The 16,050-nt window shown below is 45.4% G+C and overlaps 1 protein-coding gene across 6 annotated transcripts in view; it reads left to right on the top strand.

Moving 5' to 3' along the window:
* Positions 1–16,050, top strand: part of pcbp4 (poly(rC) binding protein 4) — a 210,355-nt gene that overhangs the window by 181,457 nt on the left and 12,848 nt on the right. For all 6 annotated transcript variants that reach the window (XM_086293746.1, XM_086293744.1, XM_086293748.1 and 3 more), the window contains 4 exons: positions 2,656–2,697; positions 2,779–2,857; positions 5,709–5,764; positions 15,719–15,888. In XM_086293746.1, the coding sequence (XP_086149872.1) occupies positions 2,656–2,697; positions 2,779–2,857; positions 5,709–5,764; positions 15,719–15,888 (347 nt within the window). The remainder of the gene's footprint in view (positions 1–2,655; positions 2,698–2,778; positions 2,858–5,708; positions 5,765–15,718; positions 15,889–16,050) is intronic.

Here is a 16,050-nt window from a genome sequence, read left to right as displayed (position 1 = left end):
AGAACAAAGAAGTCCAAACATGGAGGAACTAGTTGCCAAAAACCCCCAAAGTCGTCAGTTTGGGATTTCTTTGGCACTAAACCGGATGAAAGAGGCAAAGCTGCCGCTGTGCAGACGTACGGCAGCAGCAAAGGACTCGAACACGACTAACTCGCATGAGCATTTAAGTGTTCGCCGTCCAGCTGAGTATGCTCGGCTATCACCAGCTTTCCATCAACAAGCTCAAGAAAAGCTTTTCACCAGCAGAATATCCAAAGTGCTTTTACTAAAACGGTTAAATATGAAAAGGACAGCCCCAGGTGGACACAGCGCACGCTGAATATCTGTCAAAGGAAGTGATGTCGTTTCATACCGTGGAAAAGGAGCCATTCGTCGAGGTGCTGAAAACTTTTGTCGAGCAGCACATGCTTCCAGGACGGAAATATTTAATCATATAATGCAGCACTATTAGTTTGCTCCATTGACTTCTTCTCTTAGCTTCAAACAACATCATTAGCAAACTGATGGTTGATAAATGCGTCCAATCGCTCAACCTTAATGCACACGCTTATATCACGTCCATTTTAAATGTACCTTTGTGTCCGATGTTGTATTTTTTAAGTATTCCTACACTGACGAATGAGCTGCTTGCATGGAGTCACATGACTCAGTCCATCTGTAGCCTCAACTCGCCTAAACTTTAGACAGCAGAAGAAAAACGAAGCCCATCCAAAGATAAGCTTTTATTCCTAAAAACCGTTTCTGATTGGAGAAACATGTTACCGTGGTTACAGCAGCTATTCTGGTTTACAGTGAGGTTCGTGGACGAGGCTCTGTGGGCGTCCACGGAGCGCTCCAGCAGAGCATCAGCGGCTGACTGAGGAGCTTGTTAAATATCGGCGCCGACATCAGACGGTCGTTCCTAAAAGGAGGAACAAAGTTCGTCAGTCTGACATTCTCTGCTGTCGTCTCCTGCTCGGAGAATCCCAGACGTGCGGGAGCAGACTCTCTCATTCATGATGCATTAAACCGCGCATAAATATTTATATGGTGCTTTCCGTGTTGGACCCCGCACGGACCATTTGCATTAGGTAGACTTTCAGGTTCACAACGGTGCATAAATATCAAGCAGAGCTCACACGGGTCCGTTACTCTTATAGAGTCAGAGTCTTTGGAGCTGGATTCTGTGGATCCTCCACATCCCGGAGTGCTGCCAAAAGGAGTCAAAAGTTCAGCAGCACAGTCTGAGATCTCTTATATAAGGTTGGTCAACCTCGGGGAGACACACAAGCGTCTCTGCAGTGTCTCGAATGCATCCACACCAACTTTGTCCCGCTGCTCATGCACACACACACACACACACACACACACACACACACCACCTCCCCTGCAGCCGTCTCATGCTTCGCCTGTGGACGCGCTGCTCCTCTTTGAAGTTCAGCGAGGGATTTGGGAAGCCGTCTGCAAACTCCTCGAGTCATGATGTTGGACAGATAAAACATGGACTGGATGATCGAGGGAAACTCGTTTTCATAGTCGTGTTTTCAGTAACTCCGAGCATCACGGAGCATTAATCCTGACGGCGTTTCCCTCTGTACTCGCAGAAGACGGAGGAAAAGACCTTTAACTGACGGGCTTTTCGGGGTCTTTGAATTGGTTTATGGGCTTTGTATCCGAAGCTCCGGAGAGATTGGAAAATGTCAACGTTTTTCATCAACTACTTTTTATTATGAGCAAAAGCTTCGCTGTATCTATATTAAAAATCTTCAAGGATTTAAAAATAAAAGGTGACGCAGGTGCAGGTGAGAGTGAAGGTTTGGTTTCAGGCACAGAAAATACAGAAACTCGTGCGACGAAGGAATTTATAATCACGGCAAAAGTATCAACTTTAATAATAGCGCTTTTTTAGGCACCCAAAGCGCTTTACAGTTCCACTATTCATTCACACACTGGTGCAGGCAAACCACAGCTGCCCTGGGGCAGACTGACAGAAGTGAGGCTGCCATATCGCACCACTGGCCCCTCTGACCATCACCAGTAGGCGGTAGGTGAAGTGTCTTGCCCAAGGACACAACAACCAGGACAGGAAGAGTTGGGGGATCGAACTGGCGACCTTCTGGTCACAGATGAGCTCCCCAACCCCCTGAACCACGGTCGCCTTTGAAAACAAATGGAGATCTGAAAGATGGATCAAATGCAGAAGGTACGGAGCGCCTTGCTGCTTATCCGGGTCCGGGTCGGGGAACCAGCATTGTCAGCAGAGAAGTCCAAACCTTCCCATCCTTGACCATCACCTGCAGCTCATCGGCAGAGATACTGAAGCGTTCCTAAGCCGGCGGGAATGCTTCATTTCCAAAGAGAGACCTTAAAAAAAGTGTTACAATTTTCTTACAACTTTTAAGGAAAATCATAAATGATGCACGATATGTTTCAACACAGTTGCTGCAGAACTCTCTTCATCTACTTCATCTGCAGCTTTCACTAATCAGAGGGAAGATGTCTGATCGCTCTAAATGACCTTAAAGCAGCCGCACCAAACTTTTCCACATTTTAAAGCCTCTCCTGTCTTTTCTTGTCTGTCTGTTGGACTTTTGATCAAACTGAACCTCATGATGAACTCCAGGCTGGATGGATAATGAGGTGATAACATCAACCTTCTGTATTTTTCTGTTTCAGACGTATGCAGTACAGAGCCACTACGGCATTCCTCACTCAGAGGTAAACAGCTGCTTTATTCACTCTGCTCATCTTTGATATCGTCGCTTGTTTCTGTCTGATTTCCATCTCTGTTCCTGTCAGTTAGCAAAGCTGCACCAGCTGTCGATGCAGCAGCAAGGCCTGGCCCCCATCAGCCAGTCAGCTACACAAGTACTGCCTGGTATGTGCACACACACACACACACACACACACGCACGCACACACACGCACACACACGCACACACACGCACACACACACACACACACACAAGGAATTACAGGTAACCTCTTATTTCCAGCTCAATATTTGGATTCTTAGATTCTGCTCGAGCAGCTTTGCATGAGTCCCAGTTCAAAATAATCCTTCTTTATCTGACACTGGGGCTTCCCCCTCCATCCTTAGCCCGACTCTCTTCTGATCGGAGTCTACCACAAACTAATCTACTGATCAAACACATTCCAAGAGTCATTAACTTCTGATATAAGAGCTTTTCTCCCACACACTGATGGAGCTGCTTTAGCAGATGTTCTCTGGGTGAATCTGACAGCTGGATTTATTACAAAGAAGTACGACCTGTGTAAACCTGATATCTGTGTTAGATAAACATATACCTGTAGTAAATATTTAGCCTCAGAGCGATCTGCTCGTTAACATCTCTTTCCCCCCGCATGTCTGAATCTGCAGGTGTTTACAAGTCAAGACAAAGAGCGACTCACAGTCTCGGTGTCCGGCTCGGATTAATAGTTCAATATGTCGTATAATAAATCAGACTCCACAGAGAGGTTAACAAAATAAGTTTGTGTTGCCACAGAGCGGTTTGTGATCTGTGAAATAAAAGAGCCACAGAGGCTTTTGTGCTCACTGTAGTTTCATTATTGACTGATCTCCTCAGTGAAACCTGAAACCCTGCAAACCACTGTGCTTCCTGGAAAACGTCCATTTAACAGGAACTGCCTTTAATCTATACGCCTCCGTGTGTCCTGTGTTGCCAGACGATTCCCACCTCCCTCTGACGCGATAACGTCTGCTCTCTGAGGCTGAGCGCTAAAGACTCAGGAGTCAGAGTGTGATAATGGTTCCCTCTGTCATTCCAAAGGAAATTAAGAGCCCAGCTCACTGATGCAGTCACACAAAGCGTACAATAAAACCATAACACTGCTGCAAACCTGAGCCTAAAACCTCAAACAGCCACTCGAGATTCTGGGAACTCTGAGCGATTTGACCGTCGTGTGCATGCAGCACATGTTGGTGACGTGCACGTGAGCGCGAGAGAGACGAGCTGTCAGCAGACGCATACGTGTTCAGTCTGCACACATTCGACTTTGAATCAAAGGACTAAAAACAGACGTCAAAGTCTGCAGCCTCTTATTCAAAAACCTTATTTTCATTTTGGAAAAGTCATTACGTCGAGTTTCATCATTCTCTTTATCAAAAACAACAGAGATGTTTGTAAAAATGTGTGAATGTTATCAGACATCCTCCGAGTTCAGCCTTTAAAATGCACAATGCTCTCTCTCCTCTCTGTTTGTGGGACAACTTTTCAAGTACATAATGAGGTAATGAATGCTGCACGAGCTTCATTCTGCAGCGTGGCTCTGAATTAGAATCTGTGCCTGGTGGCTTTGATTTGGAGCATCCAGCTGAGCTTACAGGCCGACTGCAGAGCAGCTCTCTGTACTCGAACCTGGCCGGCAGATTTCTGGCTGCATCGGTGAGGCTCCACGCCGCTCTGCAGAACGGCTCTGCTAATCGACTAAAAGGTGGAAATCAAAGGTGTGACTGAGCAAACAGCTGATTGTGTTGGCCTCGTTAATAATAAGACCGCAGAGATGGCATCGTTAAAACAATTCAATTCAGGAAATTGAATAATTTGTCACAGATGCGGTTTTTGTAGCAAAGGAGAGAACTCCACCTCCACCTCTTCAGAGGAGCCAATCAGGTTCTGACGTTCCTCAAGGAGGGAAAGCAGCAACTATATAAGAGGACAAGGGACCAGAGGACAGAAGTGAAAGACAGAAAAGAGGTAGGAGAAAAAAGACAAAAGGACAGAGAAGAAGAATAGAATAGAATAAAATAGCCAGTTTTTTGTCAGTGTACATGTACAACGAAGATAAAGAAAAGGAGAAAATGGAAAGAAGGAAATGAGAGAAAGAACAGAAGAACCAGAGAGGAAACAGATGGAAAACATGAGTGCGTGAGGCATGGGGAACAAGGAAAATGAAAGAGATTTAAGAATGAAAACTAAGGCAGGGAGGGAGGAAAAGATGAGAAAGGATGAAGAAAAAGGAAAGAAAGAAAAGCGGAAGCAGCAAAAAGAACCATCGACGAGAGAGTCGTCACGTGGGGGCGACTGATTATTTCAACCCAGTCCAGGTAGAAAACTCATCAGACGTGGTTGGATGGGTGTCTCACACACTCACACTCACACACAGAGTTTCAGAGCGATCAAACCTTTCTGCAGCAAAGGACGTAAACGAGGGGAAGGTCCGGGTAAAGCGTATCAGTTTTTTGGCTCCTCGTTAGCCGGTTGGATAGAATCATCCAGGGCACAAATATATCGGTACTGCAAACCGTGGTCAGCGAGTCCTGATCGCAGGGACGATAAACTGGACAGCAGGAAGTTTTAACCCTGACAGAAACTTTCCTTCTGAAAGTAAAGTCATGAAAGCAGCAGGAAGAAAGGAGAGTATGTATGTACAGTAAGTAACGCTGACCACCCATCCTGACTCCAGCTGTGCTCACCAAATCAGAAACAGTGTTATTAAAGCGCAAACAGAGATTCCTTCATTTTCTATTAATGGGGTAAAATAAAAATATGATTTGTTGAAACGTTTTTCCTTCTTTGTTCTAGCTTTGCCCTTCTTTCAGTTTCCCTCCCACTTTGCTCTTATCAAAGTCAAACTAAGTCCCTGTTTGTGGAGGACGGTGATGAAAAAGAAGCCATTGGGGGTTTGTTGTGTTTTGATCCCTGATGATTTGGACGTTTTCTAATCATTCAAAATGAATTTTCTCTTTCTTCTCTCTCTCCCAGGAGGGATGGAGGCTAATTCCCAAACCACGTCTCAGGAGTTGCTCATTCCCAACGATGTGAGTAAGAGAGAGCTCAGCTCCAGAGGAGGCGTGTTTGCTGTTCTAAGTTTGTGAGTGAAAGTGTAGCGTGACTCCGGCCGCTAATCTCCTCCTACCTACACAAAAACACATGCCTACAGGTCAGCTCGTGCTCACTCCTACACGAGCTTCCTCCTCCTCTTCAGCGTTTCTCCTCCTCTCAGCCCACTCCGGCTTTCTGTGGTTTTGAACTGCTGATCTTATCGAGAGCAGCTCCTCCTCCTCCTTTATTGAGCTAGAACAGCAGCTTTACAGTGTGTAACGATGTTAGCGCGAACGTGATGCTGAAGTCGGTCGGTGTGTTTGCATTCCCCGTTTGTCTCTCCAAACATTCAAACTCCACGCCAACCTCCAGCCGCGGAGATGAAGCTTCGTCTGAAAAATGAAATCAATGCTGCTCCTCTGCCTCTTCATACATTTATATTTCTGCTGCTTTGTCAGATGTAAACATGCAGCTCCAAACTTTTCAGAGATTTGAGTCTGAAATTGTGCGGCTGCAGTTTTTGGTTGCTGTGAAGTGCTGCAGATAACACAGAGTGCAAATGAATGGTTTTAGTGGTTTCAGTGGGCAGATGTGTGGCACACGCTGGCTTCAGTCACAGCTTCTTCTCAGCTTTAATTAAGCTAACGAGTTGATATTTTCCCATCATTAGAAAACGTTCAGTTCAAGGTTGCGTTTAGATTTTATATCATGTTTTGTGAGTGTAATCAGCACCTGGACCTGGAGGGGTGTTGCAGTATATCATCAGCTGTGTTCTCCCACAACCCCCACCCCCCCGACTGCTGGCCCCGCCCCCGCCCGGTTCCTCTCTGTGAGCAGCCCTGCAGAGCTCCCAGTGGCTTTTTTTCAGACACTTAACAGTTCAGTATCGTGCTCAAGGACGTGTGACGTTTGATGGACGTGTCGACTGTTTCGAGGTCAAAGCGGCGACCTTTTGTTCCTGTGACAGCTTCTGGCCACCCAGCCTCCCCCCCTCCCCCCTCAGCCTCCCCCCCTCCCCCCTCAGCCTAAGCTCAGCCGTTTGATGCTTCGCCCTCTCTTTGGTTTGGCTGTGTTTACACACCATGATCCAGCTCATTAAGCTGTTTACATGCTTCTGTAATAGGACTCCATGCCCGATCATTGGCTTACAGCTGACATGTACTTTGTGTGAGTGTTCAAACTCGCATGATAAAAGGAAAATTATGACAACATAACGTGACTCACACTGAGCTGTGGAGCTCTCTCTGTGGTTAGCAGGTCAGGATTAACTTACTCAAACACAGTGTTTTAAGCACCTGGATGAAATGTCTGTCCGTCTGTCTCAGCAATGAGCTCATTAGAATTTGGTGCTCAAAGGTCAGAGTCGTCTAAGGAGCTTGCAAAGAAAAGCGTCTGGACTTGTTTGAGTTGCTTGAAGACGTTTCACCTTCATCCGAGAAGCTTCTTCAGTTCTAAGGTCAAATGGTGGAGAGTCCCAGATTTAAACCCAGTGGGAGTTTCCCCCCAAAGAGGGACAAAGGACCCCCTGATGATCCTCTACCTAATCACATGAGCCAAGATCAGAGTCTGTGACCTCAGACATTAACGTTGCTCATTTAGTCCGATCACGACAGTTTTCTGACTGCTGTTTGCATCTCTTATATTTGGTGGCACGGGTCTGTTTCTGCGACCTCACTGCCTTTTCTATGCACATCGAGGTGGGTTGCAAAGAGGCTTGCAGCTAGAGCGTACCTGTAGGGAGGCTAAAGCCTCGAATGTAACCTGTTGTGGAAACTGGAGAACCAACGGCTGACTAGTTATTCCTGTTAAATCCTTTGAAGTCTGCTGCCTGAGATGAAGTTGGTGCCTCATAATGGACGTTTTCTGAAAACGTGAAGCCAGGCTGTATATTAATATTAAGCTTTTAAAATATTTGCATTGTTTTTAATCAATATTGATGTTTTATAGACCATGTGAGATTGTCCATGATTTTGGACAATCACGGTAACAATGTATGCTGAAGAGACTGAATGAACAGAAGTGATGGACGTGTCTACAGACACTTTCCTGCTACTCTCCAAGTTGTAGTGAAACTGTGAAAAATGCAACACAAACGGGAAATGGGGACATGTTGGTTTTACTTTGAAATGTCTTTATTTCCATTTTTTAACTATTAGTTTTTGGACTTTTCTACTCAAATCTGAGGACACACAAGATGTTTTTGTTCTTCCGTGACCTACGTCCCCCAGGATTGAGCCACTGCCCTTCTGATTGGTAGATGACCTGCTCTACCTCCTGACCTGCGAGCTACCTTCACTTTACTCTTGTCCACTTCACGGGTTTAAGGCTGTTGACCAGCAGCAACAAGCTGACTGTGTGTGCTCAGCATGAACGTTCATAAAAAGCACCAAACGCTGGTTTAGATGTGGTTCACTGACTATCTGCACGTACACGGTGCTAAATAGGAGAATGTGAGCGGGAGGAGCCCGAGCACAGCCAGACAGTGTGTTTTTCCCATTGACACAGTGAGAGTATATATATTCCCTCTTTCTGCCTCACTTGACTCTTCCTCCACTTTGCCTCTCTCGGCATCCATCAGCGAGTGTTAGCCAGTCATTCAGTCTGTCACACATCAGCTGCTTAGAGCTGCCGTCGGCTCTGTCTGCACACACACACACACACACACACACACTAATATGAGGACAACAAATTCAAGCGAACCCTTTACATCCACTGGGTGTCAGGGATGATTAACAGGAAATAGGCTCTGGGTCTTCACAGTGCTTCATTTTAAATGTCTGACATCCTGTCAGCAGCTGGATCACTTTAAATAACTTTTAACTTCAGTTTAAAAAGTGATTTTTTTTAAACAAGTGAATGCATCACTGTTCAAACGAACTCCAGTTTACATTTCCCTGCACGAATCATTCATATTCATAGTGTGCATACTGAGACGGCAACGTTCACATGGCCGGACGGACGTTTCTGGACCGTCACTAACACGTCAGCTTTTTGGAGCCATGAATGACCTGATATCTGCCAATCAGTATTCAGCAACATCCAAATGAAATCCTTGAATTTCACTCCCTGAAACTGGAGCTCAGACTTCTGAGATTGTCTCTTAGTACCGTTAACTCCACAGCAGCCATATTATTGATCAGATAATTGGATTAAAAATGCTCCAGAAGGTCCAGAGGTCCAGCTCAGGGACTCCAGTAACTGAGGGAGGCTAGCAGCTACTGCCGCCTGTGTCTGCTCTGAAGTTCAGGGTTTTAACGCAGGAGACTTTGGGCACTGACTCACTGCTGGAGCCTCGAGTGGACGTTAGAGGAACTGCAGTTTTTGGCACTAGTGCCTTGGCTCAGTTTTGCAGCTCTAGAGGTTGCTCCTTGGCCGGTGACTGAGAGGTCGAGCAAACTACAGTATAAACCTGCAGATGGCACTTCGCTCTCTCGATATTTTTGTCCTCGTCAGTGCTTCTGAAAAAGGCTGATGTGTAGCTGCTATCAGCCTGCTGTGATCTGTTTATCAAGAGAAGATCTTTAATATCTGCTTGTGAATACAAAGATGTGCCAAAGGAGCAAAGGAGCAGCAGGTTCATTCAAAGCAGTAATTATTAGTGAGGAGGGTTAAAGATGAGATGTTTCTGCACCTGGATAATAGTCTGTGATGAGGGCCGGCGTTAGTAAAGAAATAACACTATCTTTATCCATGCCTCATTGCCTAACAGGAGACTTGATTTCTCCTGAGGAATTCACACAGTCGTGTTCAGTCACACTGGCCTCTCTGTGGCTTCAGCTCGAGAAAAGAAAAACAGCAGCGCGAGGTCATTTCTTTCCCGGAAACTCTCCATCTCCATTCTGACAAGATAATCAACACCTCCGCAGGTGCCGTCACCTTCCAGGTTTAAATGAAGTCGCAGTTTCGAGGCCTCTCGGGGCCTCCATTCAGGCCTTTGTGTGCCGTTAGCGTGGACAGACTCGTGCAGAGAAACGCATCAGACGTGCAGCCCCGCTCGTGTGCGTTGACGACTGGCCGGAGAGAATAAGACGCACAAAAGCACACAGCAGAGAGGAGCTTAAGACCCGGCGCATGCAAGTGTGTGATATGTTTGTGAGTCACTGAGCAGAGCCAAGCAGAGCAGCTTAATGACATCCTATAGCTCACAGTTAGCGATTTAACAACAGCAGTCTCCCCCCTCTCTCCTTCAGTAAACCTCTCCAAATTACAGGGGCAGCAGGGAATCGCCCAAAAATAGCCCTCGCCCTGTCCTCGTCCTCCCCTGCGCTTCGGCTTCAAGCTGATTTTACCCACCAGCTCTTACACAAAGCTGCTCGCTGGGGAACACGGCATCCTGTGAAAACCACACATTTCCAGAGCAACCAACCTTAGAGACGGAGCAAAAAACAAACCTCGTCTCCCCAGTCGCCCCGCGCTCATCCTTCCCGTCACGTCATTTTTATTTACATTGAAGATCAAATATGAGCAATATTTTAAGTACTTAGTTCGTGAGTTAGGTGTTATCAGTGGTTCGGGCACCGTACCAGACAGGAGGCTTTCCACTCCCAAATCATTCGACGTCTTCATTTAGTCCAGAGTTTTGGCATGAAAGAAGGAAATCCCAGGATCATCTCATTCCTGAAAATAACAGCAGGTCTTTAGCCACCAGTATACTCACCGTGCTGGTCACCTCATCACTGCCACATTCATTAAGGTTCGGCATTATGGCGCAGGTAGTATTCGCCTGAACGACAGGCATCGTCAACACTTTCACATCAAGGTTCAAGGTTCTTCATCAGTGCAGATATAAGAGGAGGAGACGTCAAAGCCACATGCAAAGAAATTGCTTTGTTTCAAGTTGAGGCGTGCGTGACCGCCAGAACCATGGTTTGCATCCACTTTGTTGTTCACTGCTTCTACCAGGAGCTGCATGAGCTGCTTGGCGGGCTGTCGGCGAGCTGAAGCATTCATGTAAATTCTCCATGTTATCCATAATGCCAGAATTCTTGGATTTACTTTTGGCATGGAAGACATGACCAAAGAGCCTCGCAGGATGAAGGCCAAGTAATGACAAACATGAAAATAACACAAACCAAACAGAAAACATAAGGTGTATTATCCAGTGTGAAAAGCCGTCTCCGAATCTGACGAGGAGGTTTATGTAATAGACACGGGCGTCTCCGTCACCTTCAGACGAGCAGATGGTCTCGAGTTTCTGGTGTGAAGAGCTAGACTTTAATCTAGACGAAGCTAAGCAACTGGTTTTTAGGTCCAAGTCTACAAGTGCTGAAAGCTACAAAGAACAAAATGCAGTGATTTTAGTTCTTACTAAGTGAGTCATCACATCACTGAAGGCTGTCACAGAGCGTGCGAGTGTAGAAGTGTGAGCCTGGCTCCACTCGAGGTTGTTAAAAGGGGGTTTTTTCCTTCCCACTGTCGCCAAGTGCTTGTTCATAACCATAGTCTGATGGTTGGGGTTTTCTCTGCATTATTGTCTTTACCTCACAGTGTAAAGCACCATAGGCCAACTATCTGGTCGTTAAGTGATGACGCGACGAATCCTACTTCCGGGCCTAAAGTAGTCTGCGTTTAATATGGCTTTTGTGTTGTTAACATGTTTAATGTTTTGTATTTTCTTCTATTTAATCTCAAAAAGCTCCTAAAACAGTCAGTGATCCCTGCTGACCTCCCTCGGCTTTTATTACCGCTAATCATTTATTTAAGCTCAGTTTTTAAAACCTTAGGATGTAACTACAGCCCAGCCCATGCAGCAGTATATGAATGACTAACCTCGTATTGTGGATGGATTATCTCAGTTGTTCTCCTGGCTGAAGTTTGGTCCTTTTACAGCATCCTGCCATGCGATTACATTTGTTCCTGACCACCGACAACACTCACGTTAACTTTTATCGAGTGGAAAAAAAGTTAGCTTGTTTATATTATGCTAACATAGCTGTGTCGCTAGCGATCACGTAGCACATCATTATATACCAGCTAGCCCAACTTCAGTAACCCTACAAACGTCACTGCTGTTTAGTTTTCTGTCTTCATTTATGCTGGAAGTGATAACAGAGCTGTACGTTTTAATTTGTTTCCAAAACCCCGCAGTCAGGACATGCTATATTGTATTTAGATAGAAGCTAGCGAGCTAACTCCCTGCTAACTTCTAACTCCGTTAAATGTCATAAATTCCGTTTTCATGGATGCCTGGATGTTAAACTCAATTGTTACACCTGGTAGAGCAGAACGCTGATCATTTTATTAAAGATGAAAGACTTTAGACAGTTTTTCAACTCTCAGTAATGCCATAGTGATCGTTTGATATATGGACCTGCATCGGAGTTTAGGCCCAGACACGGCTAGTGACGTCAGACTGAACGACCGGATTGTTGTTGGTGCTATATAATCAGTGTTGGGGAGTAACGGAATACATGTACCGCCGTTACGTATTTAGAATACAAAATATGAGTAACTGTATTCCGTTACAGTTACCGTTTAAAAAGGTGGTATTCAGAATACAGTTACTTTGTTGAAATAAATGGATTACACTGCGGTACTTTCCTGTTTCATTTTGTCGCGGGTCAGGACTGTTTGGGTTTTGTTTGACAGCTACGTTCTTTCGTTCCAGGCGGCAGCGTTACGGTTGCCATGGTTACAGGGCGACGCTCTCTCTCTCTTTCTGCGACTGTGTGTTTCCTGGGTGAGAGAGCGCCTTTTCGTTGTTGTTGTTGTGCTAAGCTAACAGGCAGAATGCTACAAGCATAGCTCTAAAGAATGTAGCATCATGGGCAGTGTAGTCCGTGTTGCAGGGAGAATGGACTGCCATACACGTTATGTGTCTGTGAGCGCGAGGAGGGAGAAAAAGGGGAGTGGAAAGGTACGAGTTGTCGTCGAGGAAAAACGGGAGCTGGAAACATGTAAATATAATAATAACCACTGCAGCCAAGAAGAGTGCCTGACGAGCCCAGTTGTAAGTAAGCTATTAAGACTCGACTGTACACCGTGTTCGTGTTTTCCTCCGAAAACAATAAGTTCTGTTGGAGCAGCCTTTCAACGCCTCTCTCTGTCTCTCGCAAGAAAAGTTGACCCACACAACAAAGTAAAGCTATTTTTCGGCTATGAGCCGACAGGGACCCCGCCGTATTAGTCAGAGGTCCCTTTACTACAGTTCGGAGTCGCGGACCTTCAGTAATAGTAATAAATCACACAGCAATAGCACATTCACGTTGTTGTAAAAAGCACGATAATATATTAAGTAATCCAAAGTATTCAGAATACGTTACTCTCATTGAGTAACGTAACGGAATACGTTACAGAATACATTTTGGGGCATGTATTCTGTAACGGAATACATTTTAAAAGTAACCTTCCCAACACTGTATATAATAAAAACTGAATTTAAGCTAAACTCAAGGGAAGCAGGCTGATAGCAACTCTCAGGTTAGCCAGCAAAATAAAAAAAACCCTGAGCTAGAAAAAGTGCTACAGTCTCACCAATAAGAAACTTTTTGCAGTTTTTCAAAATAAAAGTGAAAATTTTCTGCGTGTCTTCATGCTGACTGATGACCCCTGATGTACGAACATATTTAACCAGTATTCAGTGAGTCTGTGCACAGACGTCTTCATCCACAGGTAGTCACGCACCTGTATGACTTTAAACTGTGTTAATACTTGTTCAGCAATCAGAGATGGAGACATTTAAAGGTTAGTGTGTGTGTACATCTTTGTTTCCCTGGATATCTGCCAGTCTGCTGGTGGTGACTCACAGGAGGACGGTAATTATTCAATGAGCACGTTTGTGAGGTCAAACAGCGGCTAAGAGGGATCTCATGCAAATGGTTGTAACCCGGTTGTCATTGGCCAGCACTTTGTTTGTCAGTGTCTCTAATGCGCACGCACACAGACACACACTTAAATTATCAAAGACCTTTCTGAGAATACCTCTCTACAGTGCAGATCTACTCACTCTTTCGTGCACAGAGGAACAGAAAGAGGCCGTTACAGGGAGGCAATAAAGCAACGAATGAGATGAAGGCAAAAAGTGACTAAAGGGAAGCTCGGGGTCGTTAGTGGATTAAAGTGAGAAGCCGAGAGCAGCGATGAGTCATGCTTTAAAAAGAAGAGGATGGTGGTGGCTCAGCAGAGAGAGGAGCTTCTGTCCACATGTCAAACAGAGGGCTGCTTTAATCCGAGGCATTAAAGGAGATGCTCCTGATGGTTCATCAGTGCTTCAAGTAATAACCCAAACTTTAAATTACATAGAAATGCATCCCATATCAATTCTGCCCATTTTCAGTGAGCTGATACAAGTGATGCTTTTAAAGAATAATTGTTCCCAGTTGAGTCTGCAGCAACAACAGAGCTTATTTTTCAGACAGCATTTCTCCATTTCATAGATTGACCAGAATCGCGTCTTATGGCTTTAGCTGGTTTTGAAGATGCGCTCTGGAACGGGAGGAACACGACAGGAAACGCTCCTTCGCGTGCCGCCGTCGTTCCCGTCAAAACGAGTTCGCTGAAGTCAGGACTTCAGAAGAAACTTCCTGTCATAACAAGTCATTAACCTGAAATGACACATATACATAATCTGTAATATATGAGCAAACAATTCACTGCAGATGATAAAGTTAATCAATTATACATCTTCTGCTGTGATCAATTTCAGGCCAATCAGCTGTGCCGAGGGTTAATTGGCTCATTCTTTACCAGTTTCCACAGTGGGCATCATATTGGTGTTATGTTTTTAATTGGATGACACCAACAGCCTGCACGCTGACATTAGTCTTCATTATCTCCTTTGCATAACTTTTATATCCTCCAAATACGCCTGACCTCGTCTGCTCCTCATTTTTAGAGCTGAAAGAGAAAATATCAGCAGGAAGAACAAGTCTTTAAAATGCTTTGTCTAAAAATATTCAGAGCCAGGCTTTGGTTTGATCTTTTTTATCTGTTCCTTAAAAGGAAGCAGGTGATCTGGGATTGTCACAGGTCCGGGGAGCTTCTGTTTAATGGCTCAGAGGAACTTTATAGATACTTTACACGAGAGTTGAAGAAAGAAGTGATGGCAAAGTTTTCACAGTTGTGAAATGTGAGTCCTCTTTACTTACTGAGGGTAGCGCTCGTTGTTCATCTGTTCAGAGCTGCACTTTTACCGAGTCAGCCGTGTTTCCTCCTCTGGAACAAACTTTTATAGCTGGAAACCCCCCCCGTCTGTTCCAGCCCTGACCTCTCAGTCCTCGTCTTATAATTAGGATAAACAAGTCTTGTAATTACAAAATCTTTCAGTTACCTCCCAACTTTTTTTGCCTTCTTAACTGCAAAAATGCATCAGACAGAACAGTTTCATTTCTTATAAATTTAGCTCCAGATGCATAGCTGGCACCGTGCAGACATGCTGCCACCTGACAAGCCTGCCGTCTTAAAAAAAAATAATGAGACACATTTACTGACACAGAGGTGAGCTCAGTAACTACCTGTCTGTGGTTGCTGTGACACCTACTGTGTGACAAACCCCCGCTGAGACCAGGATAGCTCACACCGGGACCCTCGCCCAGCTCACAGCAGGCAGATGAGTCAGAGTTCACCGCCTGGTGCTGTCCCATATTATTAGACACCAGCAGATAACAAGATGGAAGGATGGAAAATAAACTGAAGGCAGAGAACGAAGGCTGGAGGTTCATGTGGGGAAGTTAGAAGGTCTACAAGCCGTGAGTTTTTTAACCCGTCACACCAGATGTAAAGGCAGACTGAGGGTCTGACAGCAAGTGCAGGGAAACAAAAAACAGACCTCAAACTGGTAAGTAAGCTGAGCTTCCAGTTACATGCTGTCAACAAGTGAGAAAATCATCACATTAAGGCTCACAGACAACCAAGTGCTTTGAAAGTCTTTGCATTTGCCACCGTCAGAGTTCACTGAAGCCACGGTCCACCTGTAAAAGCCTCTAATCCTCTCCGTGTCTCCCTCCTCACAGCTGATTGGCTCAATCATCGGCCGCCAGGGCACCAAGATAAACGAGATCCGGCAGGTATCGGGGGCTCAGATCAAGATCGGCAGTCAGATCGACAGCACCAGCGACCGCCACGTCACCATCAGCGGCACGCCGATCGCCATCAACCTGGCTCAGTATTTAATCACTTCATGGTAAGCATCCGGAGGAAGAGGCGGGTATGAGAAGCAACGAGTGCTGCAGGAGAGCACGAGGCTGTAGACAAACGCCTCACATTAGACCGCTCCTTCTTCCCCAAATCAGCACTTTGATTCGCTGCTTTATTAACAGCAGCTGTAGGTACAAGAGTCAGGCTG

The sequence above is a fragment of the Aulonocara sp. 'chitande type north' Nkhata Bay genome, linkage group LG5, assembly GCF_057382095.1.
Source record: "Aulonocara sp. 'chitande type north' Nkhata Bay isolate Kocher_YH1m ecotype deep benthic linkage group LG5, A_spYH_male_GT1.1, whole genome shotgun sequence".
Classification (NCBI taxonomy): Eukaryota; Metazoa; Chordata; class Actinopteri; order Cichliformes; family Cichlidae; genus Aulonocara; species Aulonocara sp. 'chitande type north' Nkhata Bay.
Note: the sequence above shows the minus strand (reverse complement) of the source record. Positions and strands in the feature narration are given on the sequence as shown.